Source organism: Mustela erminea, chromosome 7 (assembly GCF_009829155.1).
Source record: "Mustela erminea isolate mMusErm1 chromosome 7, mMusErm1.Pri, whole genome shotgun sequence".
Classification (NCBI taxonomy): domain Eukaryota; kingdom Metazoa; phylum Chordata; class Mammalia; order Carnivora; family Mustelidae; genus Mustela; species Mustela erminea.
Genome location: NC_045620.1, coordinates 1,424,809 through 1,450,405, shown reverse-complemented (window position 1 = coordinate 1,450,405; position 25,597 = coordinate 1,424,809). Strand labels below are relative to the sequence as shown.

The window sequence follows — 25,597 nt, the reverse complement described above, 5'->3', positions numbered from 1 at the left end:
CGTAGCATGAAAATGTCAGGCGAGAACGCGTGCTAGTGAGATGCATTTATTTTTATAATATATAACAACCGGCAGCACCCGTCTGTATAAACAGAATCAACCACTCCTGGATTGTTTGGGGGTAGACTGGTACAGATCTACGAAGGTCAGTGTTAAACCCTAGCTCCAAATACAGATTTCTTTGAAAATGGGTTGTACTGACATTTGTTTGGCACTGAACAATTTTTCATTGTCTCAGCTGTTCTGGCCTCTCTGGAAAGGGCTGCAGATGGGCTACGGACGAGTCCCACGCACCAATGCCAGAGGTTTGGACTGTGTGTTCTGTAGGATTGGCCCAGCAAATGGAATGTTCCAGAAAACTGCTTGTCATGGTAGAGAGGCAATTCAGGGACACCTGTGACACCACCAGGCGGGCCACTGGACGGGTGAAGGGGTCTGTGTTCTCTTGAGCGGTGGGGAGCTCTGAGTGACCATCTCTCTTCTGTCCTGGGGATCAGAACCCATTGCTGAAAGCAATGAAATGCCCAGAGCACAGTAGTATGACTCGAGGGTCCTTGCTACCTGGCCCCTGTCCGAGGCACCCAGCAGCTGCATACTTTCCAGGAGTATGAGCTGAGTGGAGACAGTCCTCTGGATAGCCATGGTGGTTCTGGTCAGAGGGACAGACGGTCCCTGAGATGCTCATGCCCTTGGGATGCCCAGGTGCCTAGATAAGGTTCCCCCCTATGGGCTGCGGTGTCCGATGACAGGGATCATGGAGCACTCAGCACTGCCAGAGCCAGTACCTACCGTCTTGGGTGCTTAATCCCCACAATTCCCTCAGTCCAACCAGTGGAGGAGAAAAAGGGAGTGCAGGAAGGTGGGCTCGCCCCCGATTTCACAGCACGTAGCCACACAAAGTGGGATCGCGCCCTAACTTACAGTGAAAGTCACCCGTGTGCACTGGATGAAATCTGTACTGTCTCATAGTCACCAGCAACATACAGGATCAGATGACAAGGGGAAAGGACAGTCTTTTCAACGAATAGTGCTGGGAAAGCGGGACCCCTGCCCCACACCCTCTACAAAATTAGACCGGAATGTCACACCCAAAACCATAAAATTTTTATTTTTTTTAATTTATTTTTTTAAATATTTCATTATTTGACTGAGAATAAACACAAGTTGGTGGGGCAGAGGGAGAAGCAGACTCCCCGCTGAGCAGGGACCCTGATGCTCCACCCCAGGACCCCGGGATCACGACCTGAGCCGAAGGCAGATGCCCAGCGACTGAGCCACCCGGGGCCCCAACCATAAAACTTGTAGAAGAAAGCATAGAGCACAAGCTTAGTGACGTAGGACTTGGCAGTGATTTCTTAGGTAGAACATTGAAGGCACAGGTAACAACAGAAAACATAAACAAATTGGGCAAGATGGAAACTAGATGTTTGTGCATCAGAGTAGCATCAGGTAAAAATGCAACCCACAGAATGGGAGAAAAGAGAGACAAACACAACATCTGCCAGGAGAATGACATCCAGAATATGCAGGGAATTTCTCAAACTAAGGAAACAAAAACCTGATCCAAAAAACAGGCAGAGGACCCTGTGCACAGAAGATGCACAAAGAGCCAGTAAGTCCGTGAGAAGACTCCCGGCCCCGCGAATCACGTGGCAAATGCAAATCCGAGCTCACCGCGATAGGCCCGCACCGAGTGTTGGAGGGACTGCACGGTCAGGCCGGAACGGGCTGCTGCCGGGAATCCAAAGCAGGGCAGCTGCTGTGGAAGACAGGATCGCAGCTCCGGAGAACGTTACCCACAGTGTTACCAGAGGGTCCGGAAATCCCACTGTGCTGCTGTGCTGGAAGCATCGGAAAGCAAGGTCCCGAAGAGATGTCTGTCCGCCCACGCCGACAGCAGTGTTCCCCACCACTGCTGAGTCACGGGGGCTGCCCGGGTCCGCCAGGGATGGACGGATGAATACCACGTGCTCTACGCCAGCCGGGGTGGGGGGGACCCAGACACCTGCTGCCACGTGGGCAGACCTCGAGGACGCCCCGCTCAGAGAGACAAGCCCCTCACGGAAAGACAAAGACTGCAGGACTCCCATCGACGTCACATACGAGGGTCGTCAGAACGCGAGGGGCAGTAGGATGGCGGCGACAGGGACAGGGGGCGGGCTTGGTGTCTCGAAAGGTGACAGGATGCTGATGCGGCACAACATCGTGGAGTGTATTTCCGTCACTGAACGGCTCACTGAGGGTTAAGATGGTGAATTTGACGTCATGTGTATCCTACCACCATAAAAAACATTGGAAAGAAGTGGTCAGTGCTTGTCAGAGGTTAGGGAGGACAGAGGGATGGACGGGAGGAGGGCAGGGGACTCCCAGCGGTGAGACCACACCGTGCGACACTGTGATGGTGGGTCCGTGTCATGCGTGAGTCCAGACGCACAGCTGGCGGGCAGGGAGATGGGCCACTGGTGACACTGCGTGTCCTCGCGGGTCTGTGGGCTGTCACATGCGCGCCCGCCGGCGGGGATGCTGACGGCAGGAGGAGGTGCCTGCGGAGGGCTGCATGGGAGCACTCGGTACTTCCTGCTCACCTTGGGACTAAACCTACCATTCCCTCCGAAAAAAGAGGATCGTTAAAAGGAAAGAAAGACGATCGTGGGAACCCCGCTGCCGAACCGTGCGGACCGTGCGGACCGTGCGGACCGTGCAGGTGCGGGCAGCCACGGCCTCAGCACTTAGTCCCGTCGCGCTCCCTTCTCGGGGTTCCTGCCCTTCTCATCGGTGTGTTTTAATTTGCGTTTCTCTTATGAAGAATGGCGTGGGCTCTCTGCTCCTGTGCCTCTTGCTGGCTGTGCCCCTTTGGTGATGTGTCCAGGCGCCACGGTCCCCGTGCCCTGCCCACCCCTTGTGCAGGAGCCACTGGACCCACTCACCCCGCTGCCTTGTCCCCCACAGCACCCCACAGTCAGGGGCGGGCACACCCAGGGGCCTTGGCCACGCTCGTCTGCCTGCGGCCACTGTCCTTCCTGCACACGAGCCACGGAACCAGCCTTAGACACAGGCCCCCAGCTCGAAGAGAGGATGTGCTCCAGTGAGCCCCTCGAGGCCACGGGCTGGGGGGAACCACGCTCTTCCGGTCCAACATTGGTTTCCCTGCGGCCTCCTGTGGCCAATTCTTAACTTTTCCTGACTCTTCCCGCCCGCTGGCCTGTGTTCGGGCAGCCACTGTTGTCTTTGGTGTCCTTGAGTGTCACCAGCAGGGCACTTGCTGTCGTGGGCTCAGGGCCATGCCCCTCTCCCATGTGGTCTCTGGGGCCCCGGGGAGCTCCTGTGTGTGGTTTGCTCTGTTGGCATTTACTAGGAAATGAAATGAAGTGGAAGTATTTGCTAGTTAAAAAGTAAAAGGCTTATTATTTATCAACATAAACATTTTTAAATGAAAAACAGCTACGTTTTCAAAAACAAAGCAAAATTGGTGAGTCTTTAGATCACAAAACAATGGATACAGAAGTGGTTTTCCTTCGGGGGCACCTGGATGCCTGGCTCTTGATTTTGACTCACATCCTGATTGCGGGGTCCTGGGATCGAGCCCTACATCAGGCTCCCGCTCGGCGGGGAATCGGGGAATCTGCTGGAGATCCTCTCCGTCCGTCCTCCTGCCCGTGCTCACTCTCTCTAAAATAAAAAATCTTTTAAAAAAGGTGGCTGTACCTGAGACCATTATACAGAACGTCGCGGATGGGTTCCAGTGAACGCACCAGACTCACCTGCGTCAACGTGAATAAATCTTCGAAGCGAAACCACCTTCCACTTTGATCCTTTTTGTGAAAAGCTTAACAGAGCTGACACGCAGGTGACAAACTGTCAGGCAGCATGGTGCAGAGTGGCCTTGCTTGTGGAGGGGTCTCTGGTGCGGGCTGGGAGGGCCCGGGGCTCTGGGTGGGTGTGCCCCGCGTGGTTACTGTGTCCCAGCGGAGCACAGGGTGGAAACGGAGGGCACCCGGTCCTTGTGAACATCGGGTCGCGCTGGGACATTCTGTTGTGAGCACACGTTAGCCTCTGGGAACCACACACACAGAGGGAATGTGGGGGGCCCCCAGCACTCATCACGGGAGGACGGGGGACCCCCAGGGGAGAATCGGGGAGTAGGGAGACCTGCCTAGGGGACAGTGAGGGGCAGCCACGCCAGCACTGTCATCAGAGGGGAATGGGGGACCCCCGGGGGAGAACGGGGGCAGCCACGCCAGCAGTGTCACGGGGGAACAGGGAGGCAGCGCGGCATCTCCATCGCCCCCCAGACGAGCACCGCTGCTGTCTTGGGCGCTGACTCTGGACCCCCACGTCCAGGGCTGTGATTCGGCGACACAGCCCTGGGGTCGCGAAGCCGGGCCTCCCCAGCCCCAGCGTCCTAGATCCCCTGACGTGAGGGCTGTTTCCCGCACATCTTGGGACCTGGCGTGTCGCTCCGGCCGTGAGTCTGCGACAGGTGCACCAGCTCTCCCGCCACGGTGGGGGTGTGCACTCCAACGCCCCCCGCGCCCCGGCTCGGTCGGCGCCCGCCGCGCTGTTCCGGACGCCGCCGCCAGGGGCCGCCGCCGCGCCCCTATGACACAGCAACAATAGGAGCCGCTCTGGCCCGCGCGCCGCCCGCCCGCGCTTCCGCCGGAAGGGACCGCGAGCGCGGGGCGGGCGAGGGAGGGCCGATGGACGGCTGTCCTTCCCAATCGCTGACGGCTCAGCGTCGGCCCCGCCCCTGACGCAGCCCAATCGCCGGCGAGAGCGGCGGGGGGGGCGGAGCGAGAGGGGACTTCCGGCGGGGCCCGGCAGGCGCTGAGGAGGAAGAGCGAGCCCGGACGGTGCCTCTCGGCCGAGTCGCGGCGCGGGCCAGGTGCGGGGGTCGCCGGGGGCGGGGCCGGCTGCGGGGGCGGGGCCTGCGCCGTCGGGGTGCCGGAGCCGGGGTCGGGTCCGCGGAGGCCGGGGTGTGGGGCGCGGGGGCGGCCGGCGAGCCCGGCTGGGGGGGGCCTGTGCGCGGGGCGGCGGCTCTGGGGGGCCCCGCACTCGGCCCGCCGCGGCCGTGTCGCCCGCCTGCCAGCGTGACGCCGGGGGCCGCGCGGGGCCGCGAGCTGCGGGGGCGGCCGCGCGGGGGGCGGGGGCGGGGCGGCGCGGGGGGCGCGGGCTCGGGCGTCGTGGGGCTGGGGCCCGGGGCCGGGCTCCGCGAGGGCAGCTCCGCGGGAGGCGCGGCCGGGGCGCCCCTGCCTTGACCCGGCGCGCGTGCGGGCGGCTCTTCCAGGATGACGACCTCGGGCGCGCTGTTCCCAAGCCTGGTGCCCGGCTCGCGGGGCTCCTCCAACAAGTACCTGGTGGAGTTCCGCGCGGGGAAGATGTCGCTGAAGGGCACGACCGTCACCCCGGACAAGCGGAAAGGGCTCGTGTACATCCAGCAGACGGACGACTCCCTCATTCACTTCTGCTGGAAGGACCGCACGTCGGGCACCGTGGAGGACGTGAGTGCGCTCGGCGCCGGGGCGGCCTGCGGGCGCGGCCGGGGCTGCTCCCCGACGGGCTCCCCGATGCGCTAACCCGCTCCCCGACGCGCTCCCGGACCCGCTCCCCGACGCGCTCCCCGGTGCGCTCCCGGACCCGCTCCCCGACGCGCTCCCCGATGCGCTCCCGGACCCGCTCCCCGACGCGCTCCCCGATGCGCTCCCGGACCCGCTCCCCGACGCGCTCCCCGGTGCGCTCCCCGACCCGCTCCCGGACCCGCTCCCCGACCCTCTCCCCGACCCGCTCCCCGACCCTCTCCCCGACGCGCTCCCGGACGCGCTCCCCGACCCGCTCCCCGACCCGCTCCCCGATGAGCTCCCCGACGCGCTCCCCGACGCGCTCCCGGACCCGCTCCCCGAACCGCTCCCCGACGCGCTCCCGGACCCGCTCCCCGAACCGCTCCCCGACGCGCTCCCGGACCCGCTCCCGGACCCGCTCCCCGACCCGCTCCCCGACGCGCTCCCGGACGCGCTCCCGGACCCGCTCCCCGACCCGCTCCCCGACCCGCTCCCCGACCCGCTCCCGGACCCGCTCCCCGACCCGCTCCCCGACGTGCTCCCCGACCCGCTCCCGGACCCGCTCCCCCACCCGCGGCCCCTCTGCTCCGCTCGCGCGCCGGGCCCGGCGGTCTGCCAGCGCCCTGCCTCGCGCCTGGCCAGCCTCTGGCGGTGCGCCGGCCGGTCCGCGCTGCGAGCCGCCGCTTGGGGGCTTCTGCCCTTCCGCCCGCTTGCCCCCCGCCCCCGCAGGCCGCCGGGCCGCTCTTTTCCAAGGTGTCCTTGTTAGGTCTCCGGAGAGCCGCAAGCCTCCCTGCCCCGCTGAGCGCGGAGCCCCCCTCCTGGCCTCATGCCCTGGGGGGGCGCCTCTGACCCTGTCTTCTCCACCGGGGGAGACCCTCCTGGCAAGGGGCCTGGGCCCTGGACCCCCTCCCACCGCTCCCCTGCAGAGGAGTAGCCCGCGGGCTTCCCTGGGAGGCGGTGGGACCCACAGTGGGTGTTTGGGTGAGGCTGACCCCCCTGCGCTCTTGGAAGGACCTGATCATCTTCCCTGACGACTGTGAGTTCAAGCGGGTGCCGCAGTGCCCCAGCGGGAGGGTCTACGTGCTCAAGTTCAAGGCAGGCTCCAAGCGGCTCTTCTTCTGGATGCAGGTGCGTGGCGGGCTGCGCGCGGTGTCTCTCGTAGACGTGCTCGCCGGACGCTGGGACTCACTTTCCCAAAACGGCTGATGCTCACTAAGCATCGGGGACCCTGAGAACTCTTGGGTCTCTCTCTGGGGGTGGGGGCCGGGGGCGCTGGAGCAGGGCCGCTTCCAGAGTCCGGGCACTTGCGGCTGGGCTCCTGGTGCTTTTGCAAGGTCCAGAAGTCCTGGCACATGGACAAGAGTGCTTTCTGGACGGGACCCCAGTGTCACTCTGCTGACTGCGGACCCCCGCCCCGCCCCGCCGGGAGCAGCCCGGGGCCGGAGCAGGGCTGAGTTCTTACTGCGTTTACAAAACGACACGTCCTTTCCCAAGCTTTTCTGAGCCCTGCCTCCCCTAGCCTTCCCCGTCGCGTGGTTTGGGGGTCTTTGGGGGTCAGCGTGCCGGGGCTGTCCCGCCGGCCGGCCACTGGGCTTATTTGGTCGTGGTGCTGCCGCAGCAGGTTAAAGTGACTCTGAGGCTGTTTCCCATATGGGGGGTGGGAGGGCGTCTCTGGGCGGACACCCCGAAGCGCACGTGTTCCAAGTGGGTGATCGGAGGCCTTTGCAGACAGATGTTTCCAGTTTCCTTCCGTGGAGGTTGACTCCACTGCCCTCCCCCGGCACGTACCAGGGCAGGGCAGGAGCGGTTTCTCTCGCAGGGCCGGCCAGGCTGTGCTGCAGACCCTGGTCTCTGCACACGCGGTGAGAGAGCCGCGTGGACAAGCGGGCTGGGCGGGTGCGGCGCGCACGGGGAGACTTGCAGGCCCGGGAGGGGCCCAGCTTGTTTCTCCGGGTTCTCCCAGGGAACGTTCCACTAGCTCTGCCGTGCCCGGTTTTGCTCGCCTGCCCTGCTCCCTTCTGCTATGGGCGTGGGGGACGCTGTGGTGTTTCCCTTCTGTGTCCCTGGCCCCCAGCAGACCCACAGCGCGTGCCCGGTTGTGGGTGCTTCATCTCGTGGTTCTGGGGGCACGTAGGGGGTGGTGCTCCCTGAGAACGGCCTACACCCCGGGGCGCTGGTGTCGAGGGCCTGCCAGGTGTGCTTTCTGGGGTTTCTGGCGAACCCCGAAGGGCCACGGGTGGGCTGGCTCGTGGGCAGTGGTGTGATAGGAGGGTTATGTCACCGTGTCACGCTCCTATACGAGGTGCAGGAGGGCTTCGTGGCTTTTAGGCTGTTGTGTGAGGCACCGAGTTCCAGGCGCTGAGAAGGCGTCGCTGTGTGCGGCCCCGGGGCTCTCAGGGCCTCAGTCTGCGGCCGCCGAGTGAGCGTGGCCACCGAGTGATCGTGGCCGCAGCTCCGCGATCCTGACGGGCGGCCGTTCCCTTCGGCCCTGCCGGGTCCTGGGTGCCGTGCGGCTGTGGACGGGGCCCCCGTTGCTGGCGGCGGACCGCCCCCTCGCAGCTGTGGTCCTGTCCTCCCCCTACAGGAGCCCAAGACCGACCAGGACGAGGAGCACTGCCGGAAGGTCAACGAGTGCCTGAACAGCCCTCCAATGCCGGGCGCGCTGGGGGCCAGCGGGACGGGAGGCCACGAGCTCTCTGCGCTGGGCGGTAGGCGCCACCTTCCGGAACGCGCTGGCGCGGCAGTGCCCGCAGGGGACGTGTGTTCCCGATGATGCGCGCGCAGCTCCTTGTCGCTGCTTGCAACGTGGTCGTTGTCTTGCTTCTCCTCTTGCGTTAGGGTTCTGTGAGCCCGCGTGAGGCGGGGGCGGGGCAGAGCAGAGGGAGCCGCCCCCACCCCCCTCGCTCAGCAGGGGGCCTGACGCAGGACTTGATCCCGGCACCCTGAGGTCCTGACCTGAGCTGAAGGCAGACTCAGCCCACTGAGCCCCTGTGGTGGTTAAGTGGAAACGGAGGTTTCCGAGTTAGAAGCCTCTTAGTCGTCCCAAGTCCAAGTCTCCGTCCAGCTTCTGGGGATAAAACCATGCGCCCGCCCCGCCATGTTGTCTCATCCCAGGCGCTGCTGTGAGGGCAGGGGACGCTGAAGGGCGGGCTCACGGGGCGCACGGTCTCAGCCAGGGCCGCCGAGTCTGAGCGCGTGCTGTCCCGCAGGCGAGGGCGGCTTGCAGAGCCTGCTGGGGAACATGAGCCACAGCCAGCTCATGCAGCTCATCGGACCCGCCGGCCTCGGAGGACTGGGTAAGCCCCGCGTGCGCACCGCGTGGCCTTTGGCGAGGGTCGCTTTGGGAATGGAATGTTTCCTTCTCGGTGGTTCTCGAACATCTGTCCCTGGGCCGGGCCCGTGTGCCCTGTGGTTTGAGCTGGGAGCTGGTCCGTGGTGAAGACCTCGCTCTGTACTTGAGGGGCCCACAGGGGGCCTGGGAGCGGGGCTCCTGCTGGGCCTTCTGCTCAGGTTCCCCTCCGGGGGGCTTGCCCGCTGCCGCCGCCTCTTGCGCTGGGATGGCTGCTGCTTGGGCGGAAGGGAAACCCTCGCTACTGTGCCAGGTGTGGACTGCGTGTTACCTTGGACCTAAGTGCGTCGTTAGCGGGATGGGAGACAGAAACGATGTGACGCGCGGAATAAGCTTCTAGAATGCTACAGCCCCAGCAGTCACGGCTCTGGCACCCTGGCCCACTGTGGTCCCTGTTCTCCCCTGCTTGTCCCTGGGTGTTAGCGTAGGAGATCTGGCAGGGAGAGGTGGGCTCTTTAGGACGGGGTGGCAGCTGAGCTCATGTGTCCTTGCAGGTGGGCTGGGGGCCCTGACCGGGCCGGGCCTGGCCAGCCTCCTGGGGAGCGGAGGGCCTCCAGCCAGCAGCTCCTCGTCCAGGTGAGCCTTGCCCCCGCCCCACCCCCCCACGTGCCACCAGGAGTCCCATCCTTCAGGGTGACTGGACATAGGAGATGCAGAAGGACTGAGGAGACACCTGGGGAGGGACGTTTTTGGGGTCTCGACGGTTCCGGATCCCTGGCAGTTCAGGGAGCACCGCTGTAGGAGCGACCTGCCGTGGGCACCTCGGGGCTGTGTGGTCGCTCCATGGCTGCCCTCGCTGTTTCCAGCTCCCGGAGCCAGTCCGCAGCCGCCACCCCGTCCTCCACCGCCTCTTCTACCCGAGCCACCCCAGCCCCCTCTGCTCCAGCGGCCACCTCCGTGACCAGCCCGAGCCCCGCACCGAGCTCAGGTAACGGAACCAGCACGGCAGCCAGCCCAACCCAGCCCATCCAGCTGAGCGACCTTCAGAGCATTCTAGCTACGATGAACGTGCCGGCCGGGCCAGGAGGTGGCCAGCAAGGTAACGCACACGCTGCTCGGCTCCAGGCTTGGGGGTGAAGGGGCCTGCTGCCCCCTTCCTGCGCGCTTGCTGCCTCTCCGAGGTGGGCCGAGCGGGTCTCCGGGCTGAGCCGCTGCTCCCTCGCCTCGCCCCGCCCGACGATGCCACGGCTTGGGTGTCTGCGGTTGGCCTCGAGCCGCTGATGGCCGTGTGCTTACGCCTCAGTGGACCTGGCCAGTGTTCTGACGCCCGAGATCATGGCACCTATCCTTGCCAACGCGGATGTCCAGGAGCGCCTGCTGCCCTACCTGCCCTCTGGGGAATCACTGCCGCAGACGGCAGAGGAGATCCAGAACACGCTGACCTCGCCCCAGTTCCAGCAGGTAGGAGCTGTGGCCTGGGTGCCCCCCGCTGTGTGCTCAGTGGCTGGGGACAGGGCTCCTCTTCCACGGGCTTCCCTGTCACCAGGTGTCCCTGCACCTGGCCCAGGCAACCCCCCACCCCCCGTTCCCCTGGGGCGTTTGCCAGGCGTGCACTCAGGGCGTCGGGTTGTCCTTTGCAGGCTCTGGGTATGTTCAGCGCCGCCTTGGCCTCTGGGCAGCTGGGCCCCCTCATGTGCCAGTTCGGCCTCCCTGCAGAGGCCGTGGAGGCCGCCAACAAGGGCGGTAAGTACCTGCCCCCCCCCGCCCCGCCCCTTCCCTACCCCATGTGGCTAAGGGAGAGTCCCTTTCTCTCTCTCTTTCGTTAAAAGGCTTCCCCGTGTGCACAGAATAGGGCTAGCTGGCTTGGTCATGGCGTGTCGGTGGTCTTGGGCCTTCGTCTTGAGGTTTTCATCTGTCCCCTTTGGTCAGCAGTTCCAGGCCAGGGTCTAGAAGGTCACCTTGTGTCTTTAATGCATTTTAGATGTGGAAGCATTTGCCAAAGCCATGCAGAACAGTGCCCGGCCCGAGGAGGAGGGCGACGGGAAGGACACCAAGGACGAAGAGGAAGACATGAGCTTAGACTGACCGGCGGCGTCCCCAGGGGTCGGGGTCACGGCCGGCGGCCGCAGTGGTGGGCTGGGGCGCGGCGCGTGCCCTCAGCTCCGTGCCGGCTTGCTGAGAAATAAAGGTCTTGTCTTTTACCTGCCACTTGTGGTTTTCCTGTGTGCCCCCCAGGGGAGCTGGTAGGAGGGCGGCCCCCTGGGCAGGGGGTTCTCCCACGAGCACGTCCGGGGTCAAGATCGGTCTCTGGCTGCTCTGCTTTCATGTTTAAAGTCAACCCTCAGTGAAACAAGATGTTTTTTAATTTTCAGGGAGCACGGCAGGTTCCTCACTTTAGGAAACGTTGGGGGAAGGGAAGTGTCAGCACAAAACCGAACGAAAAAGGACCAGAAGCCTCAGTTTGCAACATTAGGTAGGACTTAGACCGTTCTAGAGAGACGGGTCATCACCCCCAGAATCTGGAGTCCGGACGGCCTCGATGTGAAGCCTCTGCGAGGTGGGAGCCTGCCCGCCTGGGGCGGCCCTCCTGTGGACACTGGGCCAGGGCCCCTGAAGGTTCTCGGGCGTGGCTGCTGGCGGGGCAGCTCACTAGGTGGCTGGGCAGCCACTGGCCCCCACTGCCCCCTGGATGCCCACAGAGTGAGGCCACGTGATGGGGGCGCCGTTCAGCACCAGATTCCTCATGCAGCCGCGGTAGGCTAGAGGCTCAGCCTGTGTGTTCATGGACTCTGGGGGAGGAGAAGCGGGGAGACCGGTCAGAGCAGAGGCCAGCATCCCAGTGCCCCCCCATGCCTGTCTTCCTGGCTGCCCCATCACAGGAGGGTGGGATGAGAGCAGGTCACCCCGGCACGTGGTCCCCGAGGAGCAGGCCCTGCTCCTAGGCAAGGCCACCTTCACCAGGCAGGCCCCCGACGGGCAACTCCCACCCCCAGGCTGAGGCCGCCCTCACCAGGCAGGCCCCCGAGGTGCAGAGGTGACTGGGCACGGTCCGTGGAGGCCGCCAGCATGGGGCCCAGGGTCCGGTTGCTCTGCGTGTCCACCTCCAGCTGGAGCACGTTCCCGCTTCTGGTCACTGTGGGCACAGGGTCCCCGTGACTGGGAGGGGCTGGGGGCTGTCCGCCATGCAGCCTGCACCACTGCCCCTCCCGAGTCCCTCCTGGGTGGTCTACTCAGCAGAAAAGCAGAGGTGGGGGGCGCTTACCTGCCAGTCGGTGCCACTGCCCATCACACAAGGCTGCAGTGCGTGTCACCCACGTGGAGAACTCCCCGGCGCCGTCGTCCACCTGCAGCAGGATCTGGGTGGGGGCCGGGGGGGGTGGTCAGGAGAGTCCCACGAACCTCGATCCCACCCCACGGCCTCAGCCCCCTGGGCCGCAGCTTACCCGCTCAGCCTGTGTCTGCAGCTGCAGGTAGGGCGGTGCCAGGCCCCGGCCCAGGTGGAAGATGAGGCCAGTGGCCGTCCGAGGCCGCACCTCCAGCTCCAGGGCCTCCAGGGCCACGGGAGGCGGCGCGGTGTCTGTGAGGAGGGAGCTGTGAGGAGGGGCAGGGCAGCGGGGCTACCACTCCCGCCCCACTGAGGCAGGGGTGCACCCGTGCCCTACAGACCTAGGGTGATGACACCTCCGCTGTCTGCAAAGAACAGGCCCTTCTCCAGGGGGCCTGAGAAGCATGGCGTGACCCCGGCTGCCCTTGTGGGGGCCCCCAGGGGCCGCCCATCCAGCCTCAGTCTTCTCACACAGCCACTGAAGCCGGAGCTGCCGGTGGCTGCCTGTGGGGACACAGATGGGCTGGTGCGGTGGGAGGTCCCAAGGGCCCAGGAGGGCCGTTCAGCAGGGGATGGGGTATGGGGGAGGTGGTTCAGGGTTGGGTGGGGGTTACACAGAGGAGGTTCTCACTGGGAGGCTTGCGCTGAAGCCACGAGCTGGGAGGCCCCCCACGAAGAGAGTCTGGGGCCGGGGGCTCTCTGCCCCCTGGTGCTGCTGGCCGGGCCCCTCCCGGTCCTGGGCCCAGACTCCGTCTATCACCAGCTGGATCCGGGTCTTTTCCCATCTCACAGACACCTGGGGCAGGAGGGGGCACGTCAGAACGGGAGCTCCCAGGACCTGGCCCGTGCCCCCTCAGCGACTCACCGTGTGCCACCGGCCAGCCCGTGAGCGCTGGCGGCTCTGGACACGGAGCTGGGGCCCAGGGCCCTCCGTCTGAGCAACAAAGTGGCCGTGGCTCAAGAACACAGCCAGGGAAGGGCCACTGGCCTTGCTGGGGACAGCGAGCAGCAGAAGTCCGCGGGGGGCGCGAGGGCGGGCCAGCATGGAGATGTGGGACCTGGAAGCGGAGCAGGGCCGTCAGCCTGGGCGGCCCTTGGGCACCCTCCCCACCCGGCCCGGCCTTACCAGTTCCTGGGAGGTGCCGGGACATGGGCAAACTCCAGGTGACTGGACAGGGGGCCCCCAAACTGGTAGGCGTCTCGGATCGTCCTGAGAGACCAGGGCGGGGTGCAGGCAGGGTCCTGGCGGGGCTGGCGGCTGCGTCGGCCAGCCTGGGGGGAATCGGAAGGGAAGCAGGATGCGTGGTGACGGCCTTCCGACCACACCCCTGTCCCGCCTGGCACACAGTGTCTTGTCCCCCACCTTCTGTGCCGCCGCCGCCCTCAGTCCTCGAGGTGCCTGCCCTGGGGTCTGGGCGTGCGGGGCTGGGGCACAGCCGGAGCTCACGTGGACTTTCTTCCAGTCCTGCTGCAGGTCAAACACCCGTTGCGGCCCCAGCGGCCTGTGGAGGGCGGCGGGTCAGCACTGGTGGGGCGGGGGCGGGGTGGGGGGCGCCAGGCCACACCCCCTATGCCCCCCCCACCTGACCCCCGCCCCCCGCCGGCTCACCGCAGCATGAACACATTGCTGATGCAGCCACTGAAGTTGGAGTAGTCGCCGGACTTAGACCAGCCTCCCAAGTAGAGCACCTGGTTCTTCTCAGACGGGGCCTGGGGCCTGGGCGGCAGCCCCTGGTGGCGCTTCATCTGCTGAAGCTGGTCGTCCACATAGAGCCAGACCCTGCAAGGACAGCAACGTTTTCCCCGCCCTGCGCCAGCCACCCCCAGTGCTTCCGCCTCCCGGTCCCTGGACACCGCTGCCAGGGGCCCAGTGGGCCAGGCTCACCCTGTGTCGTTGCTGTAGAAAGCCACGTAATGGGGGGCACCATCGGCAAAGCTCCCTCGGGTCTTCACCTCTGTCGTCGGCAGCTGGAGTGCCACCCGGCCCTGCTGCAGGGACACCTGGTATGGCCCATCCTGGGGACAGTGCCCAGGTCAGGGGAGCAGGCCAGGGCCTGCACTCCCGTCCTCTCGCCCCCAGAGCCCCACGCTGCTTGCCAGGAGTGGGGGCGCACGCACCAGGAATTCTTTGAGGTAGAGCAGACCGACATCCTGGGTGCTGCGGAAGCCGAAGCCAGAGTAGATGTGGCCCGTGACGGGGGGGACATCAGGGAGCCCCAGGGACAGGTAGCCGTCACCGTGGAAAGTCATGGCCCGTCCCACCTAGAGGAGAGTGACCGTGAGGGCCCACAACACAGGCCTGGAATGGGGCTGCTGGCCAGGGCGGGCCGGGGCTCACCAGCAGGTCGGCCGTGCAGCCCGAGCTGATGCCCGTCGTGTTCAGCCTCTTGAGATCCACGTACTTGCCCTGAGCCTTGATGCCCTTGACGCATCCGCGGATCGAGCCTCCGGAGGGGAAGAGCTGCCGCAGGCTGCAGGGGACGGACATCAGGACCCGCCGCCGCAGCCGCCGCCACCACCTCCAGGGTGCCCGCCTGCTCCCGGCCGGCCGCTCCCAGACTCACCTTGGGGGCAGCTGGTCGGGCGGCACGCCCCCGAGGTAGTAGGCGCTGGCCAGCTCCAGCGTGCTGCTGTGGTCCACGCTGAACGCATTGTTCCTCTCCACGCGCACCAGCACGCGGCTGACACGGCCGCGGCTCCCCCCCAGCAGGAACACCTGGATCTGTGAGGTGCCGGTGGGCCCCAGCTTGAGGGTGAGCCGTGCGTCCCACGGGTCCTCCCGGAGCCCCTGAGCCCTCCCCCGAGCCCAGCCTCACCGCCTTGCTGGCCGTGGTCATGTTCAGCAGACTGGCGTCCACGGCTGGGCTCAGCGTGGCCTCCATCAGGCCTGCGCCGAAGTCATAGAGGAGGAGCAGGGAGCCCTTCCGCACGGCCAGGCACAGGAACTGGTCCTGGGGGGAGAGGCAGGTCAGTACGGGGTACGGGGGTGCTGCGGAGGGCTGTGTGCTGGGGCCGGCGGCCTGCGTGCCTGGTGCTGCATGAAGAAGACGATGCCACTGGAGGACACGAGCCGCAGCTCCTGCTCGAAGCGCTTGGTCGTGCCCATCTGACTCTCCACGCTGATGCGTGCGAAGCCAGAGCCGTCCAGGTAGGAGCCGTCCGTAAGCCACGGGTCCCCGGTCGACTTGGAGCTGCAGGTCAGAGATCAGAGCAGTCAGCCAAGAGCAAGCCAGGGTGCGACGAGGGCCCGGCCCCAGCTGCACGTACCGGGCACAGGGCCTATCCATGGTGGTGTCCAGCTGGAAGGTCTCCTCGAAGTTGTAGAGGCTCAGCACCTCCTCGTTGAGCGCCTCCATTTCGATGCAGCCCAAGTAGCCAGGGAGGCGGAGCGGTTCGGGGGGCTGCAGGCACAGGGCACAGTCAGGGCTTCTCGCCCCCAGGACAGACCCCAGGGAGGGCACTCAGTGGGCAGCCAGGCACAGAGCAGGACATCCTGGGATCGGAGTGCAGGGCCACCCCCGCCCCCGCCCCGCCAGGCTCACTGTGAAGTGGCTGGGGTAGCCCCCCACGTAGAAGACAAAGTCGTCAGGTCGCAGACTGAGCAGCCCCTCGGCCCCAGGGGCCACTATGTCCCCCTTGGTCTCATGGAGCATCTGTTTCTCCACCGTGACAGACATGTGGCCAAACTGGAGGGACCTGAAGGCAGAATGGGGGGTGAGGAGTGGACCCCGTCCAGCGATGGAGGGAGCCCAAGGGGGCCAGGTCACCCACCTGTCGATGCTGACTGCTGCGAACTGCTCCCCGATGTCTTCGTCGACGCTGAGGGCTGCGGGGCCCGCCTCCCCCAGGCGGTACACCCAGTGCACCCTCTGGTTCCGCAGAGCCACGCCCATGTAGTCCCCGACGGCCTGTGGTGACAGGAGGCTCAGCGTGACAGGCACCTAGCCCCGCCATGCCCGCCCAGCCCACTGTGCCCGCCTGATACCTGGCGGCTGCCCAGGTAGAGCACAAAGCGATCTCCGGGGGCCTGGCCGGACTCCCGGTTCGGACTCTGGAGGTAGAACTTGAGGGCGGTGTAGGCCGCAAGGTCGGAGAGGTCCCGGGGGGCACGCAGCCGCACCCCAGAGTGCCCATTGAACTTCATGGACACCTTGACCTGTGTGGGGGACACGTGGCTCATCAGTGTCCACTGCCTGGTCTTCCAGATGCCCGCCGTCCCCCGGCCCTTGTGCTCACCTTGCTGGCAGCCCCGCGGGCCTGGGCAATGAGCTCCCGCACACGGCCGATGCTGGCGGACAGGGCCAGGCTGGCGTTGCGTGCGCCGCGGTTTTCCAGGAGGCTCAGCTTGGCGAGGAGCTGCGGGAGTGTCTTCTCCAGGGTGGACACTGCGGGGAGCAGGGGAGGCCGTGCCTCTGACAGTCTGTCCTCCCCGGGCCCCGGCCACCCGCCGTCAGGGCTGTGGCACCCCGGCGCCCACCTGAGCGGCCCGCGTCGAGCACCGCCTGGCCCAGGTCCTGGCCCCGCAGGCCTCCGTACTGGTCTTGCCACTGCTGCAGGCGCTTGCGCATGTCCTGGAGCCGCGACTGCACGCGGGTGGCCGTGGCCTGGGCGTCGGCGGCTACAGCCTTGGCATGAGCGATCCTGCTGGTCTCGTCTGTGGCGGGCAGCGTGCAGGCGAGCTCAGAGGGACACAGGCGAGGACCGTCCTGGCTTCACCTGCCCTCCGGAGGGTGGGGGAGCACCAGCCCCGCCCTGACAAACTCCCGCAATCGGGGCACTTAGCACCCCACGGATCTCCCGAGAACCACAGGCATCAGAGACACTATGTGTGTGTCCTGCCCTCCACTGGACAGCTCCTCCCGTGCCCTCCTTTTAGACCGCAGCCGGCCACCCCCACACCTGTGTCAGCTCTGCCGTCTGTCCCAGGGCCCTGCCTGAGCCTCCACGGCCCCCAGGCCCAAGCTTGCTAGGATGTTCGACCTGGGTCGGGTGCATCACCCCTCGCCCAGAGGCCTGCCCTGGGTCCTTGGCTCTGCCACGTGGGCCTCCGTGCTCCTGCCCCCTCGTGCCGTCCAACCACCCCCTCGGATGGCCTTCCTGGGGGCCCGAGCAGGCCCAATGCCCCTCAGCCTCTGAGGATGAAATGTCCTTGCTGCACGCTCCCCACGGCCCCCCAAACCCTCTCATTTCTCTCCAAAGCGCCTCCTGCTCTCACTCGCTCCTTGGATCTATTTTGTGTAGTTTCCTGACAGGCGAGCCGCTTCTGGGCTGGGGCTGCCCAGCACTCTGGACGGCACAGGTATAGACCCGTCCCTGTTCAGGGCCCCACGGAGAGCCCCGGCTGGCACCCTGCTTGTAGGGGGAGGGAGGGTCCCCCTGGGGACAAGCAGAAGGCGAGGGGAGGGGCGAGGACCAACGTACTGGTGTCCATGGCCAGCATGGCCTGTGCCTCCTGGACTCGGGCTGCCAGCTGCTCCTTCTTGGCCTGGGCATCTCGGAGCTGGGTCCTGGTACCCTGGATGGCAGCCCGCGCTGCGGGGGGAGGCAGCCTCAGCCCCAGGAGCCCCCACTCCCAGCGTACAGCCCACCTCGGCTGGCCTCATCCGGAAGGGATGAAGCCAACATGCCCACGGACGGAGACACCCAGACATGAGGACCGTCACTGTGGTGAGGGCGGGAACCCCGTGCAGATGTAACCACCCCCTCCCACAGCTCACACAAGGAAGCTCGGGGGGGACCAGGCCACCATCCAGGGACCCCCAGCACCCCGAGGGCCGAGCAGCAGAGCGCGTGCCCCTTGCCACCAGCCGGCGCTTCCTCCTCTACCAGGCACCCATCCGGAGAGGAGAAACCCCTCCCCGGCCCCTCCACAGCCCCGGGGCCTGGTCCCAAGACCTGCGGGACGTCGGGCCTCTGCAGAGCTCCCAGGGCAACGCGCTGAGCCGGTGGGAAGTGGGACCCCCACACAGGGCGGCTGTCACACGCCCACCATCACCCCAGCGTGAACAGAGACAGCCCCGGTACTCACCGCGGCCCAGCCTCTGCTGTTCACGGAGAGCGGCCTCGGCTAGGGCACTGCCGTTGATCAGCAGCTCCCGGGCTCGGGGCGCCAGGCCACGTTCTACCACCATCTGCACACACAGGGGCAAGACGTGCTTCATACCTGCCTTCTGGGAACCAGAGGCGGGCAGGGGCGGGGGGCAGGGGCTCTTGCTGGGGCCGGGGGGGCGGGGGGAGGGCCTCACCGCCCACGTGTGGCTCGCCTGCCGCAGTGCCTGGCTAGCAGCTCCCTCGGCGGCCAGCACGGCGTGAAGAACGCTGCTATAGGCGCTGGCGGCCTCGACGGCCCGTTGGATGAAGCCGTCCTGGTTGAGCCCGTGGAGGACGCTGCAAGCAGGAAGGAGAGGGCCACGGGGTGCGTAGGTTGGGGGCCCGGACCCAGACATCCTCAGACCAACCGGCCTGCCTCCTCTGGTCCCCCCATCCCCAGCACCTGCCCTGCCGCCCGCCCGCCATGCGCGCCTTTCTCATCCCTTGCGGCCGGTTTGGGCCGGGACCCCTCCGGGGACCTTGTACAGACAACAGCCGCTTCCTCCAGGAGCCCTCCCAGATGGGCCGTGCCCCAGGAAGGCCCCGTTGCACCCCCGGGGCGTCCTGCAGCCACGCACCTGGACAGGTTGAGGGCCAGCTGGGCCAGCCGCTGTGCGTGTGTCTCGGCGGCCTCCACCAAGCCCACCTTGCTGCCTGCCGGGGAGAAGGCCCGCATCTTCTCCAGCAGCGGCGTCCGGGCCCCATCCAGGTTCGCAGCGAGGCGCTCATACTCCTGGAAGGGGCGGGGGTGTAAGTGGGACCCTCCTCCCCTCCTCAACCCAGTCCCCTACTCACTCTCCCCCGATCTGGGAACTCGGAGGCCGCGCTCCTCGCGCAGACCCCTGGCAGCCTCGGAGTCCCCAGGCAGGACCGCACTCACTTCCCTGGCCTGGTCCATGCCGTGCAGGAGTCCAGAGAGCTGGGCCAGGGTGTCACTGGCGGCCTGCAGAGTGGCCCTCAGCGTGGCATTGTCCCTGGACAGCTCCTGCTTCCGGAGCTGGAGGCCCCGGGGAAGAAAGGGGGTGACAAGAACGGAGGTGTGACAGGGTGGGAACGAGGGGCCGCGGGGGGGAGGGGAGCGGGGGAAGGGGGAGGGAGGGAGGGAGAGGGAGAGCGAGCCCCTCACCAGGGCGTCCTCCAGGCGCTCCTGGTTCCGGCTGTTGAGCTCCTCGGCCTCCCGAGTGGTGCCTACTGCCCGGTTCAGGGCCCCTCGCAGGTCCATGAGGCCAGCCTCGTGCCGGGCCAGCTGGTCCCGGGTGCGTGCGGCCAGCGCCCGGTTCCCCTCCCAGTGGCCGGTCAGCTGCTCCTGCACACGGGCCAACACTGGCCCAGATCCCAGGTGGGGACGGCTGGGCAGTGACTCCGGGTCCCCACCCAGTGCCCGCCCGGTCCCCCCACCTGCCCCATCTCAAGCTGGTCTCGGCTGCTCACGTCTCTGGGCCGCATCCAGCTGGGCCTCGGCTACTCTTCTTGGGGCGTCCAGGTGTCGGGCCCGCATCTCCCCCAGCAGCCGCTCCGCCTCAGCCAGAGTCCGCCGCACGTGCTCGCCCGACGGGGCCGAGGCATTGGCCGGGAACAGGTGGTCCATCCGGGACTCGAGCTCTATGGGCGGCCGGGGAGGGCGCTCAGGGCCGGCCTGCTGACCGAGCAGACCCCTGCCCACCGGCTCCCACGCCCGAGACCTCAGCCAGCGAGCTCCGAGCGCCAGCACACCACCCAGGAATGCCCCGCATGGCTGGTACAACCCGGCTCCAGGCCCCAGCTCGGCTCGGCCGCCTGACCTCCCGGCCCCCACACTCTCACCTTCCTCAGCCCCTCCCAACCCCCCACCGCCCCTCTGCCCCACCTGCCCCTAGGCCTCCTGTCCCAACCAGCCCTGTGGCGGGTCGCCACCAAGTGCCTTCCTCCCGCCTGGGCGGAGTCAGCACGTCCCCTGCGGCGGCAGCTCTGTCTCACTGAGGCGCCACCCGCCCCCGTCTGGCCACACCACACCCTCTCCGGCCTCGCACGCTGCTCTGCTGTCCACTCAGCCGTGTCTAAGCGGCCAGACCCTGCCGGTTCTTCGAACCCTGCTCCGACCCTGACCGCCCTTCTGCTTGCCCACCACCCGCTACCCAGCCAGGCTCGCCCCTACCACTCAGGAGGTCGTCCACAGCCCGGATGGCCGCCAGCAGCGCCTGCGCCCGGCCCAGTGAGGCCTTGGTGCTGTCCAGCAGCCGGCTGGCCTCGGCAAGGGCTCTTGTGGCCTGTGGACACAGCATCCTGTCAGGCCACAGCCTAAAGCAAGGATCGGGGGTGACGCTGGGCACTCTGGGGCCCGGGGGGTGCAGCCTACAGAAGAGGCTTTCTAGGGGAGGCGTGTCCCGGGCAGGGGTCCCCAGGGTCCTGCCTGGCCATCCAGCCTCTGCGTGTCCTGTCCGAGGCCGGAGGTCTGCCGTTCCAGGGTCTCCAGCTGCCGCGCTGTCTCGTGGCGGAGGCCCAGGGGGCTCTGGAGCTGCCTCTGGGGAGGAGAGAAGGTGAGAGCCCACAGCCCGAGAGAGCAGTCTGGGGTGGGCCAGGCTGAGCGGTACCTGCAGGTCGGCGATGGAGGCGTTGAGTGTATGCAGCCGGGCCCAGGCCGCGGAGCTGGCGTTGATGCTACGCAGCTGCTCGCGGATGGCGGGGAGGAGGGCGCCGGCCCGCTCCAGGTCGTCCAGCAGCAGGACCACGCAGTGGTCGCACACTGCGGGCAGCACAGGGGGTCAGTGCGGGGCTGGGGAAGGACTCACGGGGTTAGCGCAGTGGGGATGGGTCCGCCAGGGGTCATGGAGTTGGAGTACTGAGCGAGGCGGAAGGTGAGGAGGTCGGTGAGGGTCAAAGGTTAGGCCCGGGTCGCGGGACCAACAGAAAGGTCAGGCTGAGAATCAAGAAGTCCGTCGGGAAGGGGGCGGGTGCCAGGAAGTCAGTACAAGCTCGGGGTGGGTCCCAGGGTGGTGGGGACCAGTTGGGACCAGTTCTGGACTCAGGGATCAGAAGGCGGGAAGGAGATCAGCACAGAGCCCAGAGGTCCCCCGGAGAACTGAAAGGGAGCTGGGGGACACGAGGTGTCTCTGGAAGTGGAGGTCAACAGAGGGGTCAACTGATCGTGAGGGGCCGGGCCTCACACGCCCAGACCTGGGAGGCACAATGCTGGGGCACAGGGACGCACCTTCACAGTGGACGCCGTGGCCCCCGGGCCCGCCGGGTACCACGACCTGGTGCTGTTGGCTGCAGGCGTCGCAGCGCTCCCCACTGAGCCCAGGGGGGCAGGTGCAGCGGCCCGTGTGCATGTCACAGTGGCCCCCCTGGCACTGGCAGCCTAGGTGTGGAAGAGTGGGGTAAGGGGCTGACGGAGGGTCCCGCAGGGCCGGCCACCCCACAGCACCCCACCCCTCCGTACTCACGCCTGCAGCCCTGCTCAGGTAGTCCCCAGTGGCCGGGGGCACACTCACGGCACTGGGGCCCTCCGGCCCCCGGCCGGCAGTGGCACTGCCCGCTCTGCGGATGGCACTTGGAGCCCTCCGCGGCTGGTCCACAGGCACACGGACGGCAGCCCCCACAGTCCTGGAAGCCGAAGTACCCCTCCTGTGCACAGACTGCGGTCAGGCTCTGCCGGTCGGGCCTGCGGGCCCCTCCCCCACAGCCCCGCCCTTCCAGGAAGCCCCTACCTGACAGCGGTCACAGCGTGGCCCGGTCACTCCTGCCTTGCACACGCAGTACCCACTGTGGGGGTCGCAGGTCTCTGTCCCGCACGTGGAGCAGTCACACCCTGCAGAAGGGGTGCTGTGACGGTGGCCCCGACCCCTCACCCCTTCCGGAGCTCCCACCCGACGCAGCCCTGCCCCACCCTCGGTCCCTCACTCGCCCAGAGGGATCGTCCCCCACGCCTCCCCCAGGGGCACCCGCCGCACGAGCTCCCTCCCGCCGTGCCAGGCCTACGGGAGCAGTTGCCGGGCACCAGGGCGTTGCCGAAGAAGCCAGGGGCGCAGCTCTCGCAGCGGGGGCCTGTCGTGTGGCGCAAGCAGCCCCGGCAGGCGCCGGTCAGGGGGTCGCAGTCGCTGAAGAGCAGGTTGGGGTCACCGTTGCCGCTGCAGTCGCACGGCTGGCAGGAGCTGCCCAGCACCAGCGGGTTCCCGAAGAAGCCCGGCGCGCACCTGGGGTGGGAGGCGAGGGTAGGGTCAGTGGTCTGGGGTGCTGCGCCCACAACGCCCACCTTCCTGCAGGTCCTCGGACAAGCGCGCCCTCCTGCTCGCCCACCTGCCCGCCCGCCCACTCACCGCTCGCAGGAGGCGCCCGCGTAACCCGGCTTGCAGAGACACTGTGTGCGCCCTCCTCGCAGGACGCAGCCCATGGCAAAGCTGCGGACACAGAGCCGGCTCTTGGACAGCTGCACACCGTGGGGTGGGGGCGGGGGGTGCACCTGGCCAGCCCACCCCAGCTGCTCTGGCCTCCAGGGGGCAGTGCTGGCTCAGCCCGGTAGGGGGTGGGGACCCTCCCTACCAGGGCTGTAAGGGTGACCGACCCTGCGCGGGCTGGCCCAGCTTACTTGTTGGAAGGCACCGCGAGGGGGCAGGGGCAGCTGACACAGGGGGCCATCGGGTCCTCGGACCCACTGCGCACAAAGCCAGGCTGGCAGAGCTCACAGTGGTCACCTTCAGTGTGGTGCTGGCAGCCCTGAGGCAGAAGGGACAGGCAGCACTGATGGTGGGGCCTCTGCTTCCCACCAGCTCGCCCAGCCGTGCCAGGCACTCTACGCCCAAGGCCAGCCAGTGCCCCACCCAGGACACCTCCCTTCCGCCAGGACCCCAGTTTGTCCATACCACTGACCCAAAGGCTCCCGGTCTTCCCTAGTCTGTGTCTAGGGTGTCTGCCCTGCCTTTGCCCAGCCCTACTCACTGTGCAGACGCCCGAGCCAGGGAGGCAGCGGTCCGAGTGGCCATGGCACTGACAGGGGACACAGCGACCCAAGAAGAGACCTTTGATGTCCCGGTAGTAGCCAGGGGCACATTCCTGAGGCAGAGGCATCCATGGTCAGGAAGAAAGCAAGGCAGCCCGAGGGGCAGGGGAAGGACCATGCTCTCAGACCCGAAGGGGTCCTGGCCCTGACCCCGCTAGACACGAAGGCAGAGCCCCCGAAGCCACACGGATCCCCTGACTCAGGTGCGCACCTCCCCACCACGTGGTCGGGGGAGCGGGTCGGTGGCCGAGGCCTGGCCGGACCAGGTGGTGAAGGGACACAGAGTGCCTGTGTGCGCAGAGGGCCCAGCAGCGATACAGTGGACAGTGGAGCGGCCCAGCCCATGGCAGAAAGGCAGGGCTGCTGGGAGGGTGGTACCCAGTGGGTGAGGGAGGAGTCGGGGAGACAGAGCGCGGGGGAGGGGTGCCCGCCCCCCCGACCTCACCTGGCACGAATCTCCGCGGTAGTTGGCCGGGCACATACACAGCTCCACGTTGCTGGCCGGAGGCCCCCCGCCCACCTCGCCAGCCACCTCCAGCGCCACGCCGCGCAGGGAGACGGCCGCAGAGGTCTGGGAGAAGAGCGCGCGGATGTGCACCTGCTCCAGGCCCGCCAGCACCATCATGAGCTCCTCACGGGACACGGCGCTGTGCGTCTCCGAGTGCCGGAAGTTCCCCTGCAGGCCGCGGCGGGCTCAGTGGGGCAGCGGGGCCGGGGTGCCGGGTTCCCGGGGGGCTGGATCAGCCCACACCCGCGGGGGAGCCGGCACCCGCGCCCCTGCCTCACACTGGGCACAAAGCCCACGTCCAGACCCGTTAGGAACCCAGACACTAAGAAGATGCCCCTGGCTTTTAGAACAAAACAGCCTCCTACTCCCTGATCTCAGAGAGACAAATAGTTCCTTAAATCAGACAAAAACACTAACTGCACGTGAAGAACTGATAAACTTGGGTACAGTAAACATCTGAATTTCTGTTCATCGAAAGACACCTCCAGGACACCGAGAATAGGAGCCAGGCAAGCCGCGGCTTCCACGGGGGACAGGGCAGGGGCCGCACGCGACCTCTCTAAAGCTCTAAGGAAAGACCGAAAGCGGGAGGAGCAGCGGCTCCGAGGGAACCGCAGGGCTGGGCACCCACGGGCGGTCACTCCCGTGTCGGGCTCGGGGCTCTGCGGGCCAGCACGCGGCCAGGAGCACCAGCCCAGCGGCACCCCGTTTTCCATCCTAGAGGGCAGGCACGGCAGCCTGAGGCCCCTCCGGCCTCCCTGGGCTGCGCCAGGATCCAAGAGGCCCCGGGTGCCCAGGCCAGCCCTGCTCACCTCCACCAGCTGCAGCCGTCCGTGGTGAATGTGGCCGGGCGCCGGGTACACGGGCTCCAGGAACACGATGCTCATCTGGTTGCCCTGGGCAGGGGGTGGGGGGTGGGGTGGGCGGGCAGGTGAGGGCTGGCAGTGAGCTGCCCCCCATCCTGCCCGGGAATGCCCACTGCCTGCCCGGCCCCACCCATGCCATCGGCCACCTGCAGCACCACGTCCGGCCGACTTTCCGTGGGGATGAACACGTCTCCACGCTGGGTCTCCGAGTAAAGCTCGTAGCGGAGGATCCCGCCGTAGGAGGACACCTGGAGACAGAGCATCGTGACCTGGCCGGACCCTGACTGTGGGCCCAGAGTCAACAGCGGTGGCCTCGGGCACCCCTGGGGCTGGGGACCGGGGTAGGGCTGGGCACCCTCACGGAGTCCCCATCCCTCCTCAGACACGGGCAGTCTCGCTGCTGTCTTCCCCAGGCACCCTCCTAGCGCCCTCCCCAGGGCCTGCCTCGCCGGCTCACCCTGTCCCCCAGGTAGGAGGGCGGGGCCTGCCAGTACAGTTCCGGGAGGGCCTCGAACCCGCGCCGCAGATCAGCGTACAGCAGCTCGGCCTCTGCCCGCAGCTCGTGAGGAACCACCTGCCGGTCACTGCTCAGCAGCGTCCAGCCCTCCATGTCCACGTGCTGCAGGCACATGGGAAGGGCACTGAGGTCAACAGCCAGAGCATGCTGGCGAGGGGCAGCAGTCCCCTCCTTGAGGCGCCACCCACGTGGGCTGGGTCCCCCGGCCCACACACCTCACGGCGGGTGAGCACGGAGCCCCGGCAGCGCTCGGTGGCCCCGAAGCAGAAGCAGCGGGTGCAGCCCTTGGGGTTGGCGGCATCGAGGGAGAAGGTCCCGAGGCGGCACTGGTCACACCGTGGGCCCTGCACGTTCTCCTGGGGGCGGGCGGGCAGGACAGGTCAGTAGGCTGCGTGCTGCACCCCCGCCCACCCTGGCGCACTGTCAGCCTCCGCCATGGGCTGACTCTCCCCGGAGCCTCCAGGAAGCCCTG

General features: G+C 67.0%; 2 protein-coding genes and 1 long non-coding RNA gene across 13 annotated transcripts in view; 1 reads left to right on the top strand and 2 right to left on the bottom strand.

Moving 5' to 3' along the window:
- Positions 1-1,709: 1,709 nt before the first annotated feature.
- LOC116594711 lies at positions 1,710-4,783 on the bottom strand. Of its 2 annotated transcripts, none has more exons than XR_004287380.1 (3): positions 3,753-4,783; positions 2,385-3,669; positions 1,710-2,274 (listed from the first exon to the last, which is right to left on the bottom strand). It is a non-coding gene; the product is annotated as an uncharacterized LOC116594711 (long non-coding RNA). The 2 variants fall into 2 exon arrangements; XR_004287379.1 differs by having other exon boundaries at positions 3,762-4,783.
- ADRM1 (adhesion regulating molecule 1) lies at positions 4,776-25,565 on the top strand. 4 transcript variants are annotated; one of them, XM_032350141.1, is made up of 11 exons: positions 4,776-4,882; positions 5,285-5,498; positions 6,567-6,683; positions 8,140-8,263; positions 8,765-8,851; positions 9,399-9,480; positions 9,711-9,943; positions 10,148-10,305; positions 10,485-10,587; positions 10,826-10,972; positions 25,553-25,565. In XM_032350141.1, exons 2-10 carry the CDS (start codon positions 5,286-5,288, stop codon positions 10,927-10,929), a joined length of 1,221 nt encoding a protein of 406 aa, XP_032206032.1. In that variant the 5' UTR covers positions 4,776-4,882; position 5,285; the 3' UTR covers positions 10,930-10,972; positions 25,553-25,565. The 4 variants fall into 4 exon arrangements, 3 of the variants coding, with proteins under 3 accessions (XP_032206032.1, XP_032206031.1, XP_032206034.1); XR_004287378.1 differs by lacking the exon at positions 10,485-10,587; XM_032350140.1 differs by lacking the exon at positions 25,553-25,565 and having other exon boundaries at positions 10,826-11,052.
- The window catches only part of LAMA5 (laminin subunit alpha 5), a 46,833-nt gene continuing 32,420 nt past the window's right edge, over positions 11,185-25,597 (bottom strand). For 4 of the 7 annotated variants that reach the window (XM_032350134.1, XM_032350135.1, XM_032350136.1 and 1 more), the window contains 44 exons: positions 25,341-25,481; positions 25,066-25,227; positions 24,755-24,856; positions 24,555-24,638; positions 23,680-23,910; positions 23,174-23,287; positions 22,824-22,951; positions 22,555-22,635; positions 22,217-22,431; positions 21,946-22,046; positions 21,682-21,862; positions 21,447-21,596; positions 20,830-20,981; positions 20,649-20,759; positions 20,394-20,505; positions 19,691-19,861; positions 19,386-19,582; positions 19,140-19,256; positions 18,838-18,992; positions 18,415-18,556; positions 18,198-18,300; positions 17,591-17,701; positions 16,647-16,823; positions 16,406-16,554; positions 16,155-16,325; positions 15,941-16,077; positions 15,712-15,865; positions 15,437-15,570; positions 15,198-15,360; positions 14,986-15,120; positions 14,734-14,891; positions 14,508-14,640; positions 14,288-14,431; positions 14,055-14,185; positions 13,779-13,949; positions 13,533-13,671; positions 13,296-13,441; positions 13,035-13,227; positions 12,801-12,965; positions 12,511-12,673; positions 12,288-12,421; positions 12,107-12,200; positions 11,855-11,977; positions 11,185-11,633 (listed from right to left, as the gene is read on the bottom strand). In XM_032350134.1, the coding sequence (XP_032206025.1) occupies positions 11,494-11,633; positions 11,855-11,977; positions 12,107-12,200; positions 12,288-12,421; positions 12,511-12,673; positions 12,801-12,965; positions 13,035-13,227; positions 13,296-13,441; positions 13,533-13,671; positions 13,779-13,949; positions 14,055-14,185; positions 14,288-14,431; positions 14,508-14,640; positions 14,734-14,891; positions 14,986-15,120; positions 15,198-15,360; positions 15,437-15,570; positions 15,712-15,865; positions 15,941-16,077; positions 16,155-16,325; positions 16,406-16,554; positions 16,647-16,823; positions 17,591-17,701; positions 18,198-18,300; positions 18,415-18,556; positions 18,838-18,992; positions 19,140-19,256; positions 19,386-19,582; positions 19,691-19,861; positions 20,394-20,505; positions 20,649-20,759; positions 20,830-20,981; positions 21,447-21,596; positions 21,682-21,862; positions 21,946-22,046; positions 22,217-22,431; positions 22,555-22,635; positions 22,824-22,951; positions 23,174-23,287; positions 23,680-23,910; positions 24,555-24,638; positions 24,755-24,856; positions 25,066-25,227; positions 25,341-25,481 (6,315 nt within the window). In that variant the 3' untranslated portion in view covers positions 11,185-11,493. Of the gene's footprint in view, positions 11,634-11,854; positions 12,001-12,106; positions 12,201-12,287; positions 12,422-12,510; positions 12,674-12,800; positions 12,966-13,034; positions 13,228-13,295; positions 13,442-13,532; positions 13,672-13,778; positions 13,950-14,054; positions 14,186-14,287; positions 14,432-14,507; positions 14,641-14,733; positions 14,892-14,985; positions 15,121-15,197; positions 15,361-15,436; positions 15,571-15,711; positions 15,866-15,940; positions 16,078-16,154; positions 16,326-16,405; positions 16,555-16,646; positions 16,824-17,590; positions 17,702-18,197; positions 18,301-18,414; positions 18,557-18,837; positions 18,993-19,139; positions 19,257-19,385; positions 19,583-19,690; positions 19,862-20,393; positions 20,506-20,648; positions 20,760-20,829; positions 20,982-21,446; positions 21,597-21,681; positions 21,863-21,945; positions 22,047-22,216; positions 22,432-22,554; positions 22,636-22,823; positions 22,952-23,173; positions 23,288-23,679; positions 23,911-24,554; positions 24,639-24,754; positions 24,857-25,065; positions 25,228-25,340; positions 25,482-25,597 lie in introns of those variants that run through there. The other 3 variants (XM_032350137.1, XM_032350139.1, XR_004287377.1) reach the window with 3 other exon arrangements.

What these genes read in the sequence shown, in the direction of transcription:
- ADRM1 (XM_032350141.1), top strand. Translation starts at nt 5,286, where the DNA reads ATGACGACCTCGGGCGCGCTGTTCCCAAGCCTGGTGCCCGGCTCGCGG. An exon ending in GCCAGCAGCTCCTCGTCCAG is followed by an intron (nt 9,481 to 9,710) that starts GTGAGCCTTGCC and finishes CGCTGTTTCCAG; the next exon opens with CTCCCGGAGCCAGTCCGCAG. An exon ending in CCTCGCCCCAGTTCCAGCAG is followed by an intron (nt 10,306 to 10,484) that starts GTAGGAGCTGTG and finishes TGTCCTTTGCAG; the next exon opens with GCTCTGGGTATGTTCAGCGC.